Raw genomic sequence first — 23,514 nt, 5'->3', positions numbered from 1 at the left:
GACAGTACCCGTACTGGATAAGAGACCTCACCCACCTGTCCGTGGTGATGGACCTCCACGCCGGCAGGAACTGCTGGAGTCTCCCCCCGACAGGTGTCGTGTGATCGGGGGGGAGTGACAAGACGTCACTGCTTGTTGGAGGCGGTGGACCTGGAGGCATTGTTTCCACGTCCCCTGCCTTTGATATTATTGCCTCTGTATCCACCCCTGCCCTTGTTGTTGTTATACGAGGACTGGGTGTTACCCTTGTAGTATTGCGTGGACTGGGATGCCTGGCCTCTTGAGGTGCCTCTTGAATTGGAGCGGCGAAAGGAACCACCCCGAAACTGCTGACTTTGTAAAGCCCCCATAGACTTGGCAGTTTCGGTATCTTTTTTCATTTTTTCTAGGGAGGCATCCACCTCAGGGCCGAACAGATGGTCAGGATTCACTGTCTGACCCAGTATTGTGGTTTGTATGTCGGGTTTGAACCCAGAAATTCGAAGCCAGGCATGGCGTCTAAGTAACACGCTTGTATTGATAGCCCTGGAGGCAGTGTCTGCCACATCTAGGGCACATTTGATGGATGCATTTGTAATGAGTTTACCCTCCTGAATGAGCATCTCCCCCGCCTCCTTGTATTGGTCAGGCAAGTGTTGCAGGATGGCCTCTAATGTGTCATAATGGGCCCTATCATAACGTGCAAGCAGGGCTTGAGTGTTAGAGATCCTCCAGATGTTCGCTGCCTGTGCAGCAATGCGTTTGCCTGATGCCTCAAAGATTTTGGACTCTTTGTCTGGGGGAGGAGCATCACCAGTAGTCTGCGAATTCGCCCTCTTTCGAGCGTTGGACACCACCAGGGAGTCCAATGGCAAATGTCCCTTAATATACGTGGGATCCGTGGGCGCCGCTTTATATTTCCTGTCGATGCGAGGATTGACCACCCGCGCCCGGGTGGGCTCCTTGAATACCTCCTGTGCATGCTTCAGCACCCCTTTAAGCATCGGTAGTGTCTTGACTTGCTTTTCGGCTACCGAGAAGGTGTCGACTAAGAAGTCCGCATCCACGGGGTCTGAGTGCAGTTCGACGTCATGGTTCGCTGCAGCTCTCTCTATTAATGCATTAAACGCCGCCGAGTCCTCTGTCGGGGACGTCTTTGCGGCGAAAAGTTGAGTGTCCTGGCCCGACTGCGGGTCGTCTGTGTCGCCTCCTGCTGTCCAGGGCACATGCTCCTCTTCCGGATCCGAGTACGCAGGATAGTTGTACTCGTCCTCTTCCTCGTCCACATCAGGCACGGGGGAAAGGGCCGGCGAGTGTTCCATGGCTTGTGGAGACAGAGGTTCCATCAGAGCCGAAGAGTCCGCAGAGTACCTTTTGTTCTTAAGTGGAATCCTAAAAGGTTCCAATGCCGGCTCCGACGTAATCTTTCGTTTGAGGAGCGACAATTTTCCGGTGTTGGCGTCGATGGTCACCTCACGACGTTCCTCCACCGCGAGCGGTTGGAGCCGAAGCTTCGACACCACCAAGGCAGCCTTCGGCGTCAATACTTCCTGAGAGTGTCCGCTCTGCTTAGGCGCGAAGGCCTTCGGCGCCGACTTGGGAGGAAGGGTAAAACGAATTGGCGTTTGCTCCTTGGCAGGCTTCGGCGTGGGCCTAGGCACTACAGTGTCCTGGCTGGGAACAACAGTGGACTGTTGGATCCGCTTTAAGGATTCTCCCACCTTCTTTGTAAGGGATGCCGAGGGCTGAACCGTCGCGAGCGACTCTTCTTCTCCGAGAGCCCGGTCGCCGGTAGGCCTCTTCTTCGGTGCCGACGCCCCATGGCCTGGCGCACCGTCGGCGTGACGCTTCTTCGAAGCCGTTTTCGGGTCCGCGACCCCTTTCGGTGCCGACGCAGCCGCGTCGGATGCCTTCACCTTCGGCGCCGACCCGGAGGGCTTCGGGTCGGCCATTTTGGCGCGGCTCTTGTGGTCGGCCATTTTGGCGTGGCTCTTCGAGTCGGCCATTTTGGGTTTCGTGGAAGTTGACGCCTCCAGAACCTTCTTCACCAACGCCACTTTCGGTTTCGGTTTCGCATCCGAGGGTGCGAGACCAGTTGGCTTCACTTTCGGTTTCTTGTTAGAAATGTCCGTGACCGGGCCCGGAGGCGGGGACGTAGGACTCATAGTTAGATCTTGGGTAAGGCCCGAAGGCGATCCCTCGACCTGGGCCGTATGACAGGGAGTAGCCCCGGAGTCTGGTTGGGGATGCTCTTCCTCTGAGCTATCTCCCATCGTGGCACAAATCAGTTCGTCGTCCCCTACCTCACCGGAGACTTCGTCGTAGGCCTCCTCCTCCGCGTCGTAGGTCTCTTCCTCGGACGCGGGGCCAGAGTCCGACCCTTGTACGTCGTCCTCTTCCTCGACCGATTCCTGAAAGATGTCGTCAGGTGGGGGCGCCGAAGCCGACAACTGTGCCTGGAGTCGATTAGCCCGGCGAATCTTCAAAGTTTTCTTACTCCTAAACTTTGAACACGCCATGCAGGTGTCTTCACGGTGATCCGGTGACAAGCATGTGTTGCACACGGGGTGCACGTCGAGGTGCGAATATTTTGAGTGACACAGCGGACACTTCTTGAATGGAGTCCGCTCCATAGCAAATGTTGTAGTGTAGGCCCGTCCGCGTCGAAGCACGTGGAAGGGCAGTAGGAGATCGGAGCTGAGAGTCAGTAAGAAACCCGAACGCAACTATACCGACGCCCAGCCTAAAGACCTTTTGGTCTCAAGTAAAAATCAAACAACTATCGGTTCCGATGGAGGGAACCGAAAACACATCCGAACCCTATGGCGGAAAAAAACAATCTGGGGATGGAGGCGATGCCCATGCGCACTGTAGTCCAGGGGAGGAGCCACCTATCTCGTGATACTTCGAAGACTCTTCCAGGACAACAATGTGCAATCATCCGGACCCAACACTAGGTGGCGGACTATGCACAGATATGAATTCAGCAGCCCACATGCCTCGAACACAACGACCCACCAACACCAGCAACAGGCCGCCCGCAGAAGCTGGAACAAGATCACAGCAGACCAGCTCGCCACCTCCCTGAGCCAGCACCCTCCTGCCAGCTCAGCGAACCCCAGCCAGGCCGCCGACAACCTCACGAAGTGGATCAGCAACTGCGCGGACGAACTCGCACCACTGAGGACCCCGCCCAGCAGACCCGGCAGCAAGAAAGCCCCATGGTTCACCGACGAACTCAAGAGCTCCAAGAAGAACTGCCGAGCCCTCGAGAAAGTCTGGAGAAGGGAACCGACACCGGACAACAGGACCTCCTTCAAACTTGCCACCCGGAAACACCACCAGCTGATCCGCGCCGCCAAGAAAACAGCATTCAAGGACCGGTTGGACAACAACGCACACAACTGCAAGGAACTCTTCAACATCGTGAAAGAGCTTTTCAACCCCAGCGCAGGAAACAACGACATCACCCCATCGCAAGACCTCTGCAACTCCCTCGCTTCATACTTCCACAACAAGATCGCGGACATACACAACAGCTTCAACAACCAACCAACGCACACCATGACCGAACAACCACCCCCCACCACCACCCTCCACGCCTGGACCCCGATCAGCACCGAAGACACCATCCGCACGATGAACTCCATCCACTCCGGATCACCGACCGACCCCTGCCCTTACCACGTCTTCAACAAGGCCGACGCTGTCATCGCACCCCACCTGCGAGACATCATCAACACATCCTTCGACACCACCATCTTCCCTGAGAGCTGGAAACACGCCGAACTCAGCGCTCTACTCAAGAAACCAACAGCGGACCCCACCGACCTCAAGAATTACCGCCCCATCTCGCTCCTCCCGTTTCCAGCCAAAGTCATCGAGAAGACCGTCAACAAGCAGATGGCCGCTTTCCTCGAGACGAACGGATCCCTCGACCCCTCACAGTCCGGCTTCCGAGCCAACCACAGCACCGAGACCGCCCTCATCGCCGCCACCGATGACATCCGAGCCCTGATGGACAATGGAGAAACAGCGGCCCTCATGCTCCTAGACCTCTCCGCGGCATTCGACACGGTCTGCCACCGCACCCTAGTACGGCGCCTCAGCAACGTCGGAATCCAGGACAAGGCGCTGGAATGGATCATCTCCTTCCTCGACGGAAGAACACAGAGAGTCCGCCTACCACCGTACAAGTCAGAGGCCACCGAAGTCATCTGCGGCGTCCCCCAAGGATCATCTCTGAGCCCCACCCTCTTCAACGTCTACATGAGCCCCCTCGCGGCCATCGTACGCAAACACAACCTCAGCATAATCTCCTACGCCGACGACACCCAGCTGATCCTCTCCCTGACCAACGACCCCGCCGCCGCCAGAGCCAACCTGCACGAAGGGATGAAAGAGGTAGCCGAGTGGATGACGACCAGCCGCCTGAAACTGAACTCGGACAAGACGGAGGTCCTCATCCTGGGCTCCTCTCCCTCCGCCTGGGACGACTCCTGGTGGCCTCCCGCCCTGGGCACCGCACCCAAACCGACAGACCATGCACGCAACCTGGGCTTCATCCTGGACTCCTCCCTCTCCATGACCAGGCAAGCCAACAACGTCTCCTCGGCATGCTTCAACATCCTACGCATGCTACGGAAGATCTTCTGGTGGATCCCCACCGAGACCAGGAAGACCGTCACCCAGGCCCTCGTCACCAGCCGACTGGACTACGGCAACGCCCTCTACGCCGGTACCACCGCCAAGCTCCAGAAGAGACTCCAGCGGATCCAGAACGCCTCAGCCAGACTCATCCTCGACATCCCACGAACCAGCCACATCTCCGGACATCTGAGAGACCTTCACTGGCTCCCCGTCAACAAAAGAATCACCTTCCGCCTCCTCACCCACGCACACAAAGCCCTACACGACCAAGGCCCGAGCTACCTCAACAGCCGAGTTAACTTCTACGCTCCCAAACGCCACCTCCGATCAGCCAACCACGCCCTCGCCGCCGTCCCCCGCATCCGAAGAGCGACTACAGGAGGAAGGTCCTTCTCCTACCTGGCCGCCAAGACCTGGAACTCCCTCCCGACCGACCTGCGCCTGACCCAAGACCACCTCTCCTTCAGGAAGAAGCTGAAGACCTGGCTGTTCGAGCAGTAGCGGCTCCCCCCCCCCAGCCCCTCCCCCCCAGCGCCTTGAGACCCTACGGGTATGTAGCGCGCTTTATAAGTGTCACTGATTGATTGATTGATTGATTTTTAAAAGAGCCTAAGATCCACAAAATGGATGCCTCTGCCACAGACACGGGTCTGACCTCCTGCTGCTGACCGAAACTCAGCAGAGGAGGCCTGGACAAAGGGTTTCCTGTCACAGGGCGGTGTTACACCACCCCAGACAGGAGATAGTGGATTGTAGCAGGGAGGTTTGAAAGAAACCAGACACTGCCTGGGGAGCACAAGGCTGTCCCTTGCATAATCCGGCCAAACCGGTTCTGGGGAACACCAGCCCCAGTCCCAGTGCGGCCTGGATCAAAGGAAAGAGGTGTATCCACCCCCTTCCTGGGTCCCACCCATAGGAGGGGACCTAGCAGGTAATCCAGCCCCCTAGATTGGTATAAGAATGGGAGCAGTGCCAACGCACTCAGATTATCCTGATGAAACATTTGAAACGAAACTCTGGACCCTTCGACATCCTACTCAACGTAGAAGAATGAAGAATCTCCCTTGTGGTCAAGGAGTGACCACCCTGTGCAAACAGGCACCATCCAGCACCTCGACCCTTGCTTTGTTGCAGTTCCCGCCGGAACTCGAGCGACAGAGATCGACGAGATCAAGCTTGCCTGCCTTCTTACAGCCCGATCCACAGTCCCTGCAGAGCTGAGACCCGTGGAGGCGACCAGAAGCGTGGGGCACGCCATCTTGAAAAGGCCACGAGACGCTGACCGTGCAGCCCACGAGTGACCCTCGAAGCTGTACACCGGGTTCTGAGAAGCCCCAACCCCGAGCCACTCTTGCACCGAAGCTCACCCCTCTACACTTGACGAGTGCTGCGTGGGGCCCTTCTGCTTTCTGTGGCTCAACGCGTTGGCCCGGTCACTTGCCAGCTGGCTTGTGGCCCCTGTGCCGACGAAAACCTAAAACCGACTTGCTATTCTGGTTGCTCCAGACTTGCACCAGCTCCTCTGAAAAGAAGCCCCCGCTCTGACCCTCCTGGTCCGAGTGAGAAGCAATCTTCCGGTCCTGCGTGGATTGCTCTTGCCAAGTGTTGTTTGCTCCAATCTTGAAGCCGACGGTGAGAGCCTGCGTGGGACAGATCGTGACCTGCTCCTGGATGTCGCAGATGCCCCAGAGCCCACGTGACAGCAGAGAGAAGCTCCTCGACAACCACCTGATTGCGCCCGACATCGCCTGGTTCCGTCCTGGTTCCACCCTGGTCACTGCTGAGTGACCCAGACTCTGTCCCCTCTGCTTTCAGGTACTTTTCTACTCTGATCCACCCTTGGATCCAAATGGACACTTCTCCTTCCCATCGCCTGCAGCATCTTCAGCTCCAAGCACCAAGAGCCTGCGTGTCAAAACCCGACGCCACTTCGACCCTATGCACCCGCTTCCTGTGGGTGAGGTAACATTGCAACGCCGGTGTTCCCACACTGGTACACACCTCTAGGGTCTGTGTCTAAAGTTTGGTTCCTCTAGGTTCAGCGGAAGTGTCCTTAAACTCTATTTGTGTAACTTTTACGCACCATTGACATTGCATTGGTGCAAGCCGCACTTTAAGTGCTGCACCCGAATCCCGCAGGCTTTTCCCGACTTCAGCATTGCTAGTCCCGACTGCTCCCAGCGATTCCCTAGGCCCTAGGCCTAACCACTGTTCGATTGGTATCTCTTATACCACTTTTTTAATATATGGTTTGAGTGGCCACCCGCCCTCATCCATAATTGTGCAACTTTGTATGTTATACTGTGCTTTTGATTTAACGCTTGTGCCCCTTGCTCATAAAGAGTACTGGGGATTATTTTAGAAATAAATACATATATTTTTATAATATATACTTGTGTGGTGTCCTTTCATTTGATAATACAGGACTGTGATTGGTAAAACAGGTTGCTTAACACGACCTCTTGAGTTAAGCCTTTAAGGCTGCTTAGTCTATGCTACCCTCAAGATAGCTTGTCTAATAAGGTTGACTTACAACCAGACACCAAAAGGGATTGTTTGGACTGATATATGATGTTTCCAATTCTGGAACCACCTTGTATCAGGCCAACTTCTCACATTGGTGTGCAGCGGTGCGGATTTGAGCTTGCTGTTGTTTTACCATTGCAATCTTTTTATCAAATTGAAAGGTCACATCAAGTACCTTAGGTACATATAAATCAAAAGCTTAGCATATTAAGTTCTACTGAACTTAGTAGTTGTAGATTAAAGGGATTAGCACACCCTGACTACAACTCACTAGCAAGGTACAGTAGGAAAACACTTAGTGTAGGTAAGTGCACCACTTGCACCTCACTAGCAGTCATGTCTGACGCAGGTGGAGCCTCAGGCTCTATCCCTACGACAGTTGACCATACCAAGGCAACTTCCAGCTATGACAAACTTAGCCACAAAGACTTGAGTGCCTTGTGCATTGCAAGGGGGCTAAAAAGGGACAGGCACCCCACCATTCCTATCCTGATAGCCATCCTAGAAATGGATGATTTAAACAAGGAGAGTGTAGCTCCCTTAGCTTTAGGAGATGGAGTAACCCACCGTGAGAAAGAGATCATTCCAGAAGATGAGGAGGAGGAAGAGGAGGATGGCTCAGAGGTAGATGAGCCTGAGAATCAGGATCCACAGGGTGACCAGGTTGTAGTTGCCAGGCTTAACCAGGCCAACTTAAACCTACATGGGAATGGAGAGGGGCAGCACCTCCCCAGATCCTATAACATAATTCCCACAGGCAACAGAAGGGTGAGATCTCCATCAGGGGACTCTCATGTTTCTAGTGTCTCCAGGGAATCTCAAAGGGGAATGACTTCCCCCCAGAGGAAAGAGCATAGGGCCAGGATGAGGGCTGTCCAACTCCAAATAGAGAGGGAAGAGATAGCCTTGGCTCAAGCAAGACTTGCTTTAGTAAGAGAACAAAAGTTGGGTGGATTAGATTCCACTGGTGGCAGCAATATTCCTAGAGAGAAAGACAGGGGCTATGACAATAGAAACCTGACAAAAATTGTGCCCCCCTACAAGGAAGGGGATGACATCCACAAATGGATGACTGCTCTTGAGAGAGCCTGCATGGTACAGCAGGTTCCTCAGGATCAGTGGGCTGCAATTTTATGGTACTCCTTTTCTGAGAAAGGGAGGGATAGGCTCCTCACAGTTAGACCCGAGGATGCCAAAAACTACTCTGTCATGAAGAGTGCTCTTATTGAAGGATTTGGCCTAACCACTGAGCAATACAGGTTGTTGTTCAGAGACACCCAAAAAGCACAGACTCGGGACTGGACTGATTTTGTTGATTGTGCCACTAAGGCTCTGGAGGGTTGGCTGCAGGGAAGTAAAGTCTCAGACTATACAGGATTGTACAATCTTAAAATGAGAGAGCAGATCCTTAATAACTGTCAGAACCAGCTGTTGCATCAATACCTTATTGACTCTGATCTGACCTCTCCCCAAGAATTGGGAAAGAAGGCGGACAAATGGGTCAGAACAAGGATTAAGCAGAAACCCCAAAACCATGGTGGTGACCACAGAAAAACAGAACAGAAGGGGGGAGATAAGAAAGATAAAGAAAAAGACCAGAAGTCTTCTTCAGGCCCACAAAATTCTAACAAGGAGGGTGGTTCCCAAAATGGTAACAAAAAGAAGAAGAATGATGGCCCAAAGAAACCTTGGTGTAATACCTGCAAATCAGTTTCACACTGGGGCAGTGAATGCACCAAGAAAAATCCAGTTCCTATCACTGCAGTTCCTAAAGCAACTGCACCCCCTAGTACAGTCAGCAGTGGTAGTGCACAACCTAAGGGGATAGTAGGGTTAACCTTGGGTACTGAGGTGGAATCTGGCCTAGTCAGAAGCCCCACTCAGGCAGTTCTCCTATATGATGTGGACTTATCTTTGACCACTGCAGTGAGTCCCAGTAACCTGGGCAAATATAGGCAGATGCCTTTAACCAATGAGAAACTGGCTCAGGCCTACAGGGACACTTGTGCCAGTGTCACTATGGTGACACCTGACTTTGTGGACCCTGGTCAGATTGTACTAGGTGAAAGTTACCTAGTGACCAATGCAAGCAACTCAACTACTTCCCATAGTTTGGCTGTTGTGAACTTCTCCTGGGGAGGGGTAAATGGCCCAAAGAAAGTTGTGGTAAGTGCAGACCTCCCAGTAAACTGTCTGTTAGGCAATGATCTTGAAAGCTCAGTTTGGTCAGAAGTGGAGTACAGGACTCATGCAGAAATGCTAGGGATTTCAGCTCATGTCCTTGCAGTGACAAGGTCTCAGGCTAAGAAGTGCCTTCCTGAACCAGTGGTGGATCTTGAAACATTAGACCAACCACAACCCAAGAGAAGAAGCAAGAGGGTTAAGGCTGTGCCTTCCCACTTGCCCCAGGTTGAGGATCAGCCTTCACAGGAAGCTGATTCTGCAGTCCAAGAGGATTCTGTCTCAGAGGAACTTGAGCCTGACCAGGTTGAGTTTCTGGGGACAGGGGGACCCTCAAGGGCAGACCTGGGGCAGGGCCAATTAGATTGCCCTTCACTTGAACCCCTCAGACAGCAAGCTGCTGCTGAGGCTGCAGGGAATGCTCAAGGTGCCCATAAAGTTTATTGGGATGATGGACTCCTTTACTCAGAGGCTAGAGACCCCAAGCCTGGTACCACCAGGAGGTTGGTTATACCTTTGAAGTTTAGGGGTTTCCTTCTCACCTTGGCCCATGATATTCCCCTTGCAGGACACCTAGGCCAGAACAAGACTTGGGACTGGCTTGTCCCTCACTTTCAGTGGCTCATGTCAGGAAATATCAAGGAGTTTTGTCGCTCCTGTGTCACTTGCCAAGCCAGTGGTAAGTCAGGTGGCACAACAAAGGCCCCCCTGATACCACTACCTGTGGTGGGGGTACCCTTTGAAAGAGTTGGAATAGACATTGTGCGTCCCATGGATCCTCAAACAGCATCTGGGCACAGATTTATACTGGTGGTAGTGGATCATGCCACCAGGTATCCAGAGACAATTCCCCTGAGGACCACCACAGCACCTGTGGTGGCAAAAGCCCTCATTGCAGTTTTCTCAAGAGTGGGCTTTCCAAAGGAGGTTCTTTCAGACAGAGGTGGCAACTTCATGTCTGGATACTTAAAAGCAATGTGGAAGGAGTGTGGAGTAAACTACAAGTTTACCACACCCTATCATCCACAGTGCAATGGGCTTGTTGAAAGGTTCAACAAGACCCTCAAGGGAATGATAAAAGGATTACCAGAGAAGCTTAGGCGGAAATGGGACACCCTTTTACCCTGCTTGCTCTTTGCTTACAGAGAGGCCCCACAGAAGGGGGTTGGCTACAGCCATTTTGAACTTTTGTTTGGCCACTCTGCGAGGGGTCCACTATGTTTGGTGAAGGAAGGATGGGAGTTACCTCTCAAAAAGCCTAAGCTAGATGTTGTGGACTATGTACTTGGTCTCCGCTCCAGGATGGCTGAGTATATGGAGAGAGCATCCAACAACCTGGAGGCCAGTCAAGAATTACAGAAAGCTTGGCATGACCAAAAGGCTGTTCTGGTGGAGTTCCAGCCAGGGCAGAAGGTATGGGTGTTGGATCCAGTGGGCCCAGCAGCACTCCAGGACAAGTAGACTGGACCCTACCCTATCATTGAGAAAAAGGGAGAAGTCACCTATGTGGTTGACTTTGGAACCCCTAGGAGCCCCCACAGGGTGCTCCATGTGAATCGTTTGAAAGCATTTGTTGACAGGGAGGACATGAGTCTCCTCATGGCCACAGATGGGGATCAGGAGGAAGAGAGCGACCCTCTCCCAGACCTGCTTTCCCAGAACCCTGATGATGGTTCAGTTGATGGAGTAGCCTTGGCAGGCAGCCTCACTGAGCAGCAACAGGTGGACTGCAGACAGGTGTTGCAGGCCCACAGACATATGTTTTCACTCACACCCAGTCAGACTAACGGGTGCACCCATGAGGTGGACACTGGTGACAGTCTGTCTGTCAAGAATAAGATCTACAGGCAACCTGACCATGTCAGGGATTGTATAAAGGCTGAGGTGCAAAAGATGTTGGAGCTTGGAGTGATTGAGCCATCAGAGAGCCCATGGGCTAGCCCAGTGGTCCTTGTGCCAAAACCTCATACCAAAGATGGAAAGAGAGAAATTAGGTTTTGTGTGGACTACAGATGTCTCAATGCTGTCACTAGGACAGATGCTCATCCCATTCCAAGAGCAGATGAGCTCATTGATAAATTGGCTTCTGCCAAGTTTCTGAGCACATTTGATTTGACAGCTGGCTACTGGCAGATCAGGTTAGCTGAAGAGTCAAAAGCCAAAACAGCATTCTCTACCCCTAGTGGACATTATCAGTTTGTGGTAATGCCCTTTGGTTTGAAGAATGCCCCTGCCACCTTCCAAAGGTTGGTGAATCAAGTCCTTCATGGGTTGGATGACTTTTGTGCAGCATATCTAGATGATATTGCTGTCTTTAGCTCCACCTGGGAGGATCACCTGATCCACCTGAAGAAGGTTCTGGAGGCCCTGCAAAAGGCAGGCCTGACTATCAAGGCTACCACGTGCTAGGGCAGAGCAAGGTTGTGTACCTGGGCCACCTAGTAGGTGGGGGTCAGGTTCAACCATTGGAGAGCAAGATCCAGACCATACAGGACTGGGCTCCTCCAACTACCCAGACACAAGTCAGAGCCTTCTTGGGCCTGACTGGGTATTACAGAACGTTTGTGAAAAACTATGGGTCCATTGTGACACCATTGAATGACTTGACATCCAAGAAGATGCCCAAAAAGGTTCAGTGGACAGTTAGCTGTCAAAAGGCATTTGATGACCTGAAGAAGGCCATGTGCTCTGCACCTATCCTGAAGAGTCCTGACTACTCCAAACAGTTCATTGTACAGACAGATGCTTCTGAGTTGGGGGTGGGAGCTGTGCTTTCACAACTTAATCAAGATGGTCAATACCAGCCCATTGCTTTTATTAGCAGAAGGCTGACCCCCAGGGAGAAACGTTGGTCAGCTATTGAGAGGGAGGCCTTTGCTGTGGTTTGGGCCCTGAAGAAGTTGAGGCCATACTTGTTTGGAACTCACTTCCTAATTCAGACAGACCATAAGCCCCTCTTGTGGCTAAATCAGATGAAGGGTGAAAATCCCAAACTGCTCAGGTGGTCCATTTCCCTACAGGGGATGGACTTTACAGTGGAGCACCGCCCAGGGACTGACCATGGTAATGCAGATGGTCTCTCCAGGTACTTCCATTTAGAACATGAAGACTTATCTGGTCAAGGTTAAGTTTAATGTCCCTGCGTTTGGGGGGGGGGGGGGGGGTTGTGTAGGAGAGTAGGGTCTGCTATCCTATGGTCACCCCAATTTTTGCTTTTTGCTTCACTGGTTTTCGACTTACTGAGGCTGTGGGCCTGCTAATCAGACCCCCAGCCTGCTGTTCTCTCTCTAAATTCGTAATACATGTGCTATAGGTACATACCACAATTGGAAATGGACTCCTTGTCAGCCCCTGTACCATGCACTATAGGTGCTCAGGGCATAGGTGCCACCAAGGCCTAACAGGGGCTGCAGCATATCTTTTGCCACCCCTGGCTGGTTCTTAAATTGACACAACTGGCTGATCACTCAGCTGGGGCAAGTTGGTGTAATCACCCCTTGCTTAGATATAGTATACCTATATCTAAACCTATATCTGGCACATATAAACCTGTGAGTCACTCCTATGGAAGGCCTTATCAATCCTGGAGGCAGAGTGCGTGGTTTAATGTGAGATGGAGCTCTGGCATGAGCTGAGCCTGTCTGCAGCTGTCGGGAACAACTCCCTAAGCTGTTCCGGGATAATGCCATACCATGTACTATTAAGAGCCTTATAATCCTCGCGGTTATATAGCAACTTTGGTTTGGCTTTATCAAAACATGTCGTGTAAGGTGTCATACGATTTGGAATACTATCCCCTCGACAGTTCTGTCGACGGGGATAGCAGTCCACCCCTCTAGAGGGAGAAGACATGTTACTTTACTGAAATGGTCGATTTTTAAAAGAGCCTAAGATCCACAAAATGGATGCCTCAGCCACAGACACGGGTCTGACCTCCTGCTGCTGACCGAAACTCAGCAGAGGAGGCCTGGACAAAGGGTTTCCTGTCGCAGGGCGGTGTTACACCACCCAGACAGGAGATAGTGGATTGTAGCAGGGAGGTTTGAAAGAAACCAGACACTGCCTGGGGAGCACAAGGCTGCCCCTTGCATAATCCGGCCAAACCGGTTCTGGGGAACACCAGCCCCAGTCCCAGTGCGGCCTGGATCAAAGGAAAGGGGTGTATCCACCCCCTTCCTGGGTCCCACCCATAGGAGGGGACCTAGCAGGTAATCCAGCCCCCTAGATTGGTATAAGAATGGGAGCAGTGCCAACGCACTCAGATTATCCTGATGAAACATTTGAAAAAACTCTGGACCCTTCGACATCCTACTCAACGTAGAAGACTGAAGAATCTCCCTTGTGGTCAAGGAGTGACCACCCTGTGCAAACAGGCACCATCCAGCACCTCGACCCTTGCTTTGTTGCAGTTGCCGCCGGAACTCGAGCGACAGAGATCGACGAGATCAAGCTTGCCTGCCTTCTTACAGCCCGATCCACAGTCCCTGCAGAGCTGAGACCCGTGGAGGCGATCGGAAGCGTGGGGCACGCCATCTTGAAAGGGCCACGAGACGCTGACCGTGCAGCCCACGAGTGACCCTCGAAGCTGTACACCGGGTTCTGAGAAGCCCCAACCCTGAGCCACTCTTGCACCGAAGCTCACCCCTCTACACTCGACGAGTGCTGCGTGGGGCCCTTCTGCTTTCTTTGGCTCAACGCGTTGGCCCGGTCACTTGCCAGCTGGCTTGTGGCCCCTGTGCCGACGAAAACCTAAAACCGACTTGCTATTCTGGTTGCTCCAGACTTGCACCAGCTCCTCTGAAAAGGAGCCCCCGCTCTGACCCTCCTGGTCCGAGTAAGAAGCAATCTTCCAGTCCTGCGTGGATTGCTCTTGCCAAGTGTTGTTTGCTCCAATCTTGAAGCCGACTGCGCCGACGGTGAGAGCCTGCGTGGGACAGATCGTGACCTGCTCCTGGACGTCACAGATGCCCCATAGCCCACGTGACAGCGGAGAGAAGCTCCTCGACAACCACCTGATTGCGCCCGACATCGCCTGGTTCCGTCCTGGTTCCACCCTGGTCACTGCTGAGTGACCCAGACTCTGTCCCCTCTGCTTTCAGGTACTTTTCTACTCTGATCCACCCTTGGATCCAACCGGACACTTCTCCTTCCCATCGCCTGCAGCATCTTCAGCTCCAAGCACCAAGAGCCTGCGTGTCAAAACCCGACGCCACTTCGACCCTATGCACCCGCTTCCTGTGGGTGAGGTAACATTGCAACGCCGGTGTTCCCACACTGGTACACACCTCTAGGGTCTGTGTCTAAAGTTTGGTTCCTCTAAGTTCAGCGGAAGTGTCCTTAAACTGTATTTGTGTAACTTTTACGCACCATTGACATTGCATTGGTGCAAGCCGCACTTTAAGTGCTGCACCCGAATCCCGCGGGCTTTTCCCGACTTCAGCATTGCTAGTCCCGACTGCTCCCAGCGATTCCTAGGCCCTAAGGCTAACCACTGTTCGATTGGTATCTCTTATACCACTTTTTTAATATATGGTTTGAGTGGCCACCCGCCCTCGTCCATAATTGTGCAACTTTGTATGTTATACTGTGCTTTTGATTTAACGCTTGTGCCCCTTTGCTCATAAAGAGTACTGGGGATTATTTTAGAAATAAATACATATATTTTTATAATATATACTTGTGTGGTGTCCTTTCATTTGATAATACAGGACTGTGATTGGTAAAACAGCTCGCTTAACACGACCTCTTGAGTTAAGCCTTTAAGGCTGCTTAGTCTATGCTACCCTTAAGATAGCTATTCTAATAAGGTTGACTTACAACCAGACACCATAAGGGATTGTTTGGACTGATACAAGGTGGTTCCAGAATTGGAAACATCATATATCAGGCCAACTTCTCACAAGGAGTCCATAACCACAACACTCCGTCTGGTTATGGTAGTGCCGATATGTTATTGTAGAACTGATTTAAGCGGGCAATGGAAACAGAGAATTCTACAGATCTTATCTGTAAAACATTAAGGAAATCTAATAGAATTTTAGGTATGCACTTTGATAGTTTCATAGAACAGAGCAAGTGATCTTGCTGCAAGTCTTTAAGATGGACCTGCTAATTGAGAGGCGCTAAAGAATGGTAAACAATAAAGATAACTTTGAGGTGAGAAGTTATCTGCGTTTTGGTACCAAAGACCATTCTGATTAATTCATTCACAAGGGACATTGCAGTAGCATGGTTGGAAAAGAAAGTATACCTCTGTAAAAGAAATCTGCAACTGGCAAGAGAAACAAGGAATTATGAAAACAAACAATAGCCAGTCCGTAGCAATAAGGATTCTATGCCGTGGATCAATATAAGAAATCCGAGGAACAGAACAGTCACTCAGGAAACATATTTTGGGTCATCTTAGCCTCAAAGTTTTTACACATCGTGAGAAGGTAGCTTACAGTGCCTTTGTAATATTTGAGTGCACAAATAGAAAAAAATTGTAATCAAAAAAAGTTTTGTTACTAAAGTACATATAATTGGTGAAGCTCCTGCTGGATGGGCTTGGATACAGGGACACACAGTTGGCATTGTTTGACATACTGGTGCACCCGCATACTTAACCAGCATCCCCTTTAGAATAGCTATTCAAAATGCTGCAGTCTTAAGCATGAATAAGAAACAAGAGGTACTGTGAGTGCTGGGACGAAAATGTACCCCTGCAACACGATTCATGCATGCACCCAGGCCCTTGGTAACCCATGAAGTCACGCTCTGGGATTTTGACCCTTATTTTTCTTTTTGCCTCAGTGCCCGTGACAATCATGTGTACGCTAAGAGCTACTGACATATGGACTGAGACTGAAAGGGAGGCTCTAAGGTCTGAAGAGGGGACCATGCATGTCTTCCATAGTAAGCAAGACAACTATCAATTGAAATGGATTGCCCTAGAAAGACAATGGTGGCAAAGTTTTAATTTACAGGGTCTTGACAAGACCTTTGTACCTGTTCCTAGCATTAGGTGGCTGGCCTACTGGACTCCCCTTTAAAGTGGTCGGTAAAGTCTTCTATAATTCAGTATTCAAAGCACTCAGTGCGCATGGCAAGGCACATTTGTACGCTATTTATGTGAAGTAGGATGAGGCAGGAGTGCGAGTGAGTCGTGGATGACTGAGAGCACAGTGGAATCCACTTGGGATCTCCATGGTAAACAAGTTGTACAAAATGGAGGTTGGAGATTGCCTGCCAGGTTTTACATGTTTACTGCTGACACTGCTAAGTATCAGGGCGATAACAGTGGAGCAGGGATCTGTGGTAAACCTCTGGATTCCTGGCCACCAAAGTGTCTGCCTTGGCTGCCCACAACTGGGCGTTGAGATCTATTCTGCTCTCCTTCTTGGCCTTGGATAGTGCAGTGGGGATGCATGATTTAATTGACTCTAAACATGATTAACTCTAATTCAAGTAAGAAGCTTTACGAGGCTGGGGCCAGTGAATTACAAAGTGGGTCTCTCAATCTCCACAAAGTGCAAGTCGATTGATTTACTGCTACTTGGAACAGCATTATTTTGTGGTCTAAAGAACTGTGCACTGTGCTGCTTTGTGTGCTGGTGTGTCCTTTGCCTCCATTTGCCATTACGGCCAATTTTAGCCAACTTACAAATTCCTGATTCAGCGGCCAGTAGATCACCTTACACAGTGCGTATCAGAATGGCATCCTCTCTTTTATGGGCAGGGGTTTTATTCAGGTTTGTGACCAGTGTGGAATTGCGACTTTGTCCAGCACAGTGGCTTTGCGAGCCTGCAGGAGAAGAGGCGGGCCAGGTGAACAAAGAAGCTGTAACCGGAGAGTTGCAGGAGAGCAGTGGTTGTGCTCCCTGGGTCAGTTTTCTGAAATCACATCAGGATATAAATGGTCACATTGTTTTACCTTGGCATGAAGGACAGGGCAGAAGCAGAATCACTTGCTACACTGTGAGGCACAATATGGTTAGCTCCTGTGGTATTCGTATTTACTTTTAAGTATTACACATGATTCATTTGTGTTCTATATTTTACTCACTGTGAGCAGAATAAATAATTTTTCCTTACTAAATTAAAGCATTGGCTGGATAATCATAACTGGCAGCTAGCGAGTAACTGAGCTCAGGGTCTCTAACACACCGCCTCCCTCAGAAAGCCTCATACTGCTCGACCCACAATCCTAAGAGTCGAGCGCAAAAGGGCTTTACTTGGTGTTGATTTTCTGTGCTCTAGTGCGGCAGTGCCAGGACGCCAGAGGCAAAAGGACGTTATTACTGCTATAGAGTCTAGTTAGTAATTCTGCGTGCCCAATAGCTGGCAAACCTGTAACAGTGGGTTCTACAGGTCTTCATGAGCTCCAGAGACACCATAGCAATATCCGCATGCACTGCAGGTAGGCCTGCTAAGCAAGGCCAGCTTAGAATCGAGCGAACAGAAGCAGGAAAAGAAAAGTAGGTAAAGCACTTCCAAACTGCGAGTAAACCTAGAGTGGCAAGAACTGACCTCCCTGTCCTACATCTACTGGTTCAACATCAAACCATGAATTTGTAAGAGGCAGATGCAAAAGTAATTATGAATGAATTACATGTTTAGGCGCACACCAACTTAGAAAGGTCTCTTGGTGCACTACACTACACACATAGTAACTGCTGTGACACAGAACAATCTTCAGGACACAAATAGAGGGGATGAAGGACATGAAGGTAAGATGCCCAAACTTCGGGAATGGAGCTACAACCCATAGAAATATACCTGCTGCTTCTAATCTAGTACTGAAATAAGTGCATTTAGGACATAAAATATACTCAAAAAGGTACATAGGGCCTCCCGAGAAGAGTTTCAAGGGCTTACTTGGCAATCAACTTTTGAAAAGGCACTGCTAGTCCTGAAAAGGGTGAAACGTGCTAAAATTAACCCACGATGAGGAGAAAGAAACCAAAGTTGATTGGATTCCACCCCAGTAGGCTGAACAGTATAAGAACACAGTGAAACCCAAGACATGGACGCCACACCTTTTGTCCTCCCACCCCTTTCCCAAGTATTCAAGAGAAGTGAAAAATGTAAGAAAAAGATGTCAATAGAGAATGGGGAAGTCCGATACGGCTTTGTATACAAGAAGAATAGTGTATGTACTAACTTTAAGTATAACTTTGAATGTGCGTGAATGTGTGAGGTGGGTCATGAATTATAACTGTCAACACATGAAAATCGGCACCAGGCTTTAACAGGGGGGCATACACACATGACTAGTTTCCAATTCCTCCAGCATATTTATCTTGAGTTGAATTGGTTCCTCTAGGATTGACGATACTCAGAATCTCACTCTTACATATTGCGATGATCCACTACTGATTCATTCAACTTTGAAAATGCTGTCGATGAAGCTGCACTCGCTGAATTATATCACTCTGAACAAATTCGAAGTCACTATCAACATTCGGTTGGAGTGGACAATTGCTATTCACAAGTTAGAAGTGTAAGATTATTTCTTATTGGGAGATATCCCGGGTGCTTATTTGAAGTGTAAGGTATCATCAATAGATTGACTGACAAGTTCGGTTGAGTGAAAAGCCGTGATCGAACAAACAAGAAGAACTGGACTGGCATTTATTCCCACTAATTCAATGAAGCCCATCACTTTAAATTTGTTTCATTAGTTTTGTATCAGGCTGCGTTGATGTTTGAGAGCACTAATTCAATTTTAAACAATTTGAAGATAATGGTCGGAAATCTGATCATGCTATGCCCTTGAGTGACCGTCGAATCTCACAAATACGTTCAGACGAACACCTAATGGAGGCTCTTGGCTTTATCGGCCATCCTAAAGATAATCAAGCACTGGGAAGTAGAACATCCACTGAACCGCCCAGCCCCTTGGACAAAATGAATTCAAATCACTCATAAAATCAAGGTATGAAAAAATGAATTTGGAGAAGGACCTTAGTTATCCGACCACAAAAATATAACTATTTCCTAAGCAAACCAAAAGTGAGAGACTTTGAACCAAAAAACCTCTGAAGTATATTTACCCCATAGATAGCCTTTTCTTATAGTTGAACAAATTCTGGGGTTGGTAACCCACCAGAGAAAGGAGGATTACGTTTCTGCAATAACGGCCTGTATCTAGTTAACAACACATGTTCAGTGCTTTTCAAGCAGTAAACAAAAAAGTATTTGAACCCTTTTTTGGAATAGATGTTCCAGCAGCTTGCGCGACAAAGACATCATTGCTTTATAGCGCTTCACTTGATGCATCCTTCCTCTCACCTGTTTGGCGCTGTTCACGCAATGGAGATACTGGCTGGCCAGAGATGAGCAGTTCAGGGTCTGCTTAGGGTTCTGCTGGTAGCACTGGAGAATTTTATCCTGCAGATCGGCACATATCGGGCTCGCTTCATACCGCCTGGAGAAAAAAAGAACAAAGAAAACGTTTTTCATTCAATACATTCATCCTTTCTTCATGTAAAGCGGCACTGCACCTGAATGAGCAACAGAAGAGTTTTAGGCCCAGGTGAAATTGTGCTTATACTGGTGTAATATCACAGGAATAGAACCCGAGCAGTTGTTATTCTCGTCACACGTAATTTTGCACCTTTTTCGGGCAAAAGGCGTCCTTGCCAGCAAAATAGACGGTAGGATTCATTTCATGCTAAAAATAATGCAACACGCCAGAAAGGGTTTTCATGTACTAAAACCCAGTTTTGCATATTTTGGCCATTTTATGTAATTTCTGATAAAAAGCAAGCCTCTCGGAATTCTGTATGGCTTTTACATAATGATGGGGTGCATAATCTTCCCAGTCTTTTAGGAAAGAAATAAAGGAAGGGTATATTCTGATTTATATGGCAATCAGGGAGGCATAGTGACTCTACATTGTCATGCAACTCCTTGGTGTCTTGCAATATCCTTATAACGAATAGAAAGGAGGAATTTTATTCTATGTGAACAAGTTACTTACCTTTGTAACACCAAATCAGGTAGAGACTATCTAGCCTCAGAGTCCTTACTTTTGAATTATCTCCAACCATCAGACTGGATCTGGAAAACATTTTCATGCGCAGTACCCCTGCGCGCCGGAATGTGGTATCATCCACACCGGAAGGGTCGTGTATGATGTCTATATAGGTGCCACCCCAACGTGCTACCATCAGTTTCTTTTCATTAATTTCCACGACAGGAACGCAGAGCCATGAAGAACACTGACCACTGATGGGGGAAAAGCAAGGCTCTGAAATTCCATTTTCAGAGTGAGGCGGATGGGTGGGTCAGTAAGGAATCTGCGGCCTGATAGAGTCTCTACCAGATAAGGCGTTACCAAAGGTAAGTAACTTGTATTTAATGTGTTCAACTTCTAGCAGCAGATTCCTTACCTTAAAATAGATACCCAAGCAATACCTCCACGTGGTGGGTTAGCGAAACTGATTCACACAAGGGAGTTCTACAGGACCGAACAAGCAAAGTGTCCATCCCGACAAGCCTAACCGTCCAGGCAGTAATACCTCGTGAATGTCGTAAAGATGCCATGTTGCTGCCTGGTAGATATCCAGGACCAAGACTCCACGGACTAACGCAGTGGTCGCAGCCTTAGCTCTGGTAGAACGAGTGCTCAAGGATCTAGCCGTAGCTCTGCTGTCCTTGAAGTGCTCTAGTGCGGAGTACGCCTTGTCTCCGAAGAGATGTGAGCCATCAAAGTGCATGTCCATAAGTGATGCTTGGACATCCCCATAAAAGCCATCTAATCATGAACTTAGCTCCATCTCTCTCGTCAGCAACAGCTTTGGAAGGTATGGTTCAGGCCTCCTCTGAATGCATGGGCAACACCTGCACAACTGAATCCCATAGAGTATGAAAGTAATGGCTCAAAATGCCCCCAGTGTTGACGGACCGCTGTGCCAGGCTAGTTGAAGAAACAATTTTTTGCCTTAAATATCCAGACTTTTGAATTCCCTATCCAGTGGGGAGGTAGGAAATACGTCAGGATTTCAAAGGAAGTAGAGGCTTGGACAACCAAGTTCTCCGGGGCAGGATGTTGGGTGAGAAAATTGGGTCCCATGGGGCGGGGAGGTGGCAGTGGGCAATTCTCCTGTTCACAGAAGTCCCTGTGCGGGGCTTGGACCAAGTCCCAAGCAGGATGTCTGGAGGGGCTTCATTAAATTAGGGAAGCGGTTCTGAGGGGATCACTCCCAGCTGAAGCATCTCTGTCATGACGCTCATTGTGACTGTCACTGAGGGCAGGCTAAGGTTCAGGACCTCAGCCGCCCTTCGCACCACCATAGCAAAGGACGCTCCCTCCTCTGTACCCATTGTAGGAGGAGAATGCATGCCAGTATCTGGGGAAGTGTCCAGTCTACTGGCCTCCCCCAAGTCCTCACAACAGTCCATGTTGGGATCTAAAGGCTGGTATTCTTCATGGTCAAGCAACCCCTCCCATTCCTCAAGAGTCCTAGCCCACACGAATAGGAATAGGGCTCCAGCCTGAAAGGCATGGCTCTACTTGGCGTTGGAGGCCCACCTTTGGCGCTGTATCAGAGTCGGGGATCAAAACGCCCATATTGTCACTGTGCACGTCACTTCTGGTGCGGACGACCCCACGCTGAGCTGAATGGCGCCACCTACCATAACGAAGGGGTACTCCTCACCAAATAAATTCTGGATTCATTCTGCCGCCTGGAGATAATGCTAAGGCAAGGAATCTGGGGCTAGTAGTCTCCATTAGTTATTACCAAACCATCACATTGATTCATCAGTATGTTTTAGCTAGATACTAAGTATGAATTCTTTTTTAGGTCTGGCTTGACAGCACAGCTGTCTATAAGACATACTATTACCAATTCTTTGAAATATCCACAGAGTAGGCTTTGGCTCACCCAGCAGGGTATTACTCTCTCACCTCAGGTATTTTGGTACATCATCCCACCTTTCAGCAGTGCCTCCACTGGGGTGCACAAGGGACTAATTTACATCTGAAAAGGACACTTTCACATTCAATTCATTATCTCCTATATGCATTCTATACACAATACAATCATTTTTGCCACTATGAATAAAGAAATAGGGTTGGCTTTAAAGTGATATAGCACGGGTGCATGTAATGCATATAAACAATATTTGTGAATGCTTGTGTTTATGTAGGTTGGTACGTTAAAGCCAGACCTAATGGCTATGTCAACGCTTGTGATATGAAGTTTGCACTTTTCAAAACTCAGCAGAAAATACAAAACTGACTTTCCTGATGCTGTAGGACATCAACCTGATACTTTTTAATTCCATGGTCAAATACATCATATGACGTTCTGGACAGAGGACATGGGACCCTCAACAATACAGCTACAAGCATTATAAATCTCTGAATATTCTTTGATTCCACATTCCCATCAATACTCCCGTGGACAGGCTATCAAAGTCTTCCTTCTATAAAATGAAAACACTTAGAAACATCTTTCCTTATCTTGGATTTGTCTCAAAAGATCCAAACAACACCATCCCATCTCACAAATCGACTATGCTGGTAAACCATACCATATCACTCTAATCTCAACTATCAGAAGGCTACAAAGAATAACAAATTAAGCAACATGACTACTTCAAAATGTAAACATTTAAATCCAATGTTTTTCAGTCCTGTAGGCTCTACACTGGCTACAAACAGTTGTCTCAATATTAAGACTATCTTCTCTCAAACTACTGATCATCACTTATAGAGCTATTTATGGTAAAGGGTCAAAATTAATATTAACCCAAACACTTGATTAGCACCACACTAAATAACTGCTGCTTTTAGGAAGAAATCAATTAGTGGCACTACTTCTCGTGCAAGTAGCAAAACGTTGGAATTCCCTTCATGTGAACATCAGAGCCCCTGAAAATGACTTGGCATTTAATAGGATGGATAAGACCTGGTTATTCCTAGCGTAAGTAAGTACATTTTTATTTGCACAATTAATTAAAATCGTTGCACGATGTACAATCAGAGAGTAACCTTTAAGGATTAAAAGTTTAGAAAGTTTATTCCTAACGTGATACAACAAGGAATCCACACACTCATTTGCTGCCCACAGACAGATACCCTCCAGGACAATCAAAGGCCAAGAAAGTTCTTAAATAATCAGAATCCTTTAAAAAACAACACTTAGTATCATGGATAATCACATTTCCCTAGAAACTTAACACTGA

General features: G+C 49.1%; 1 protein-coding gene across 1 annotated transcript in view; it reads right to left on the bottom strand.

The window, feature by feature from the left end:
- The window catches only part of CHCHD3 (coiled-coil-helix-coiled-coil-helix domain containing 3), a 1,074,460-nt gene that overhangs the window by 53,281 nt on the left and 997,665 nt on the right, over positions 1-23,514 (bottom strand). The window contains exon 7 of the mRNA XM_086918923.1: positions 19,609-19,744. Within this exon, the coding sequence (XP_086775049.1) occupies positions 19,609-19,744 (136 nt within the window). The remainder of the gene's footprint in view (positions 1-19,608; positions 19,745-23,514) is intronic.

Source organism: Lissotriton vulgaris, chromosome 1_1 (assembly GCF_964263255.1).
Source record: "Lissotriton vulgaris chromosome 1_1, aLisVul1.2, whole genome shotgun sequence".
Classification (NCBI taxonomy): domain Eukaryota; kingdom Metazoa; phylum Chordata; class Amphibia; order Caudata; family Salamandridae; genus Lissotriton; species Lissotriton vulgaris.
This window is presented reverse-complemented; position numbering and strand designations above follow the sequence as displayed.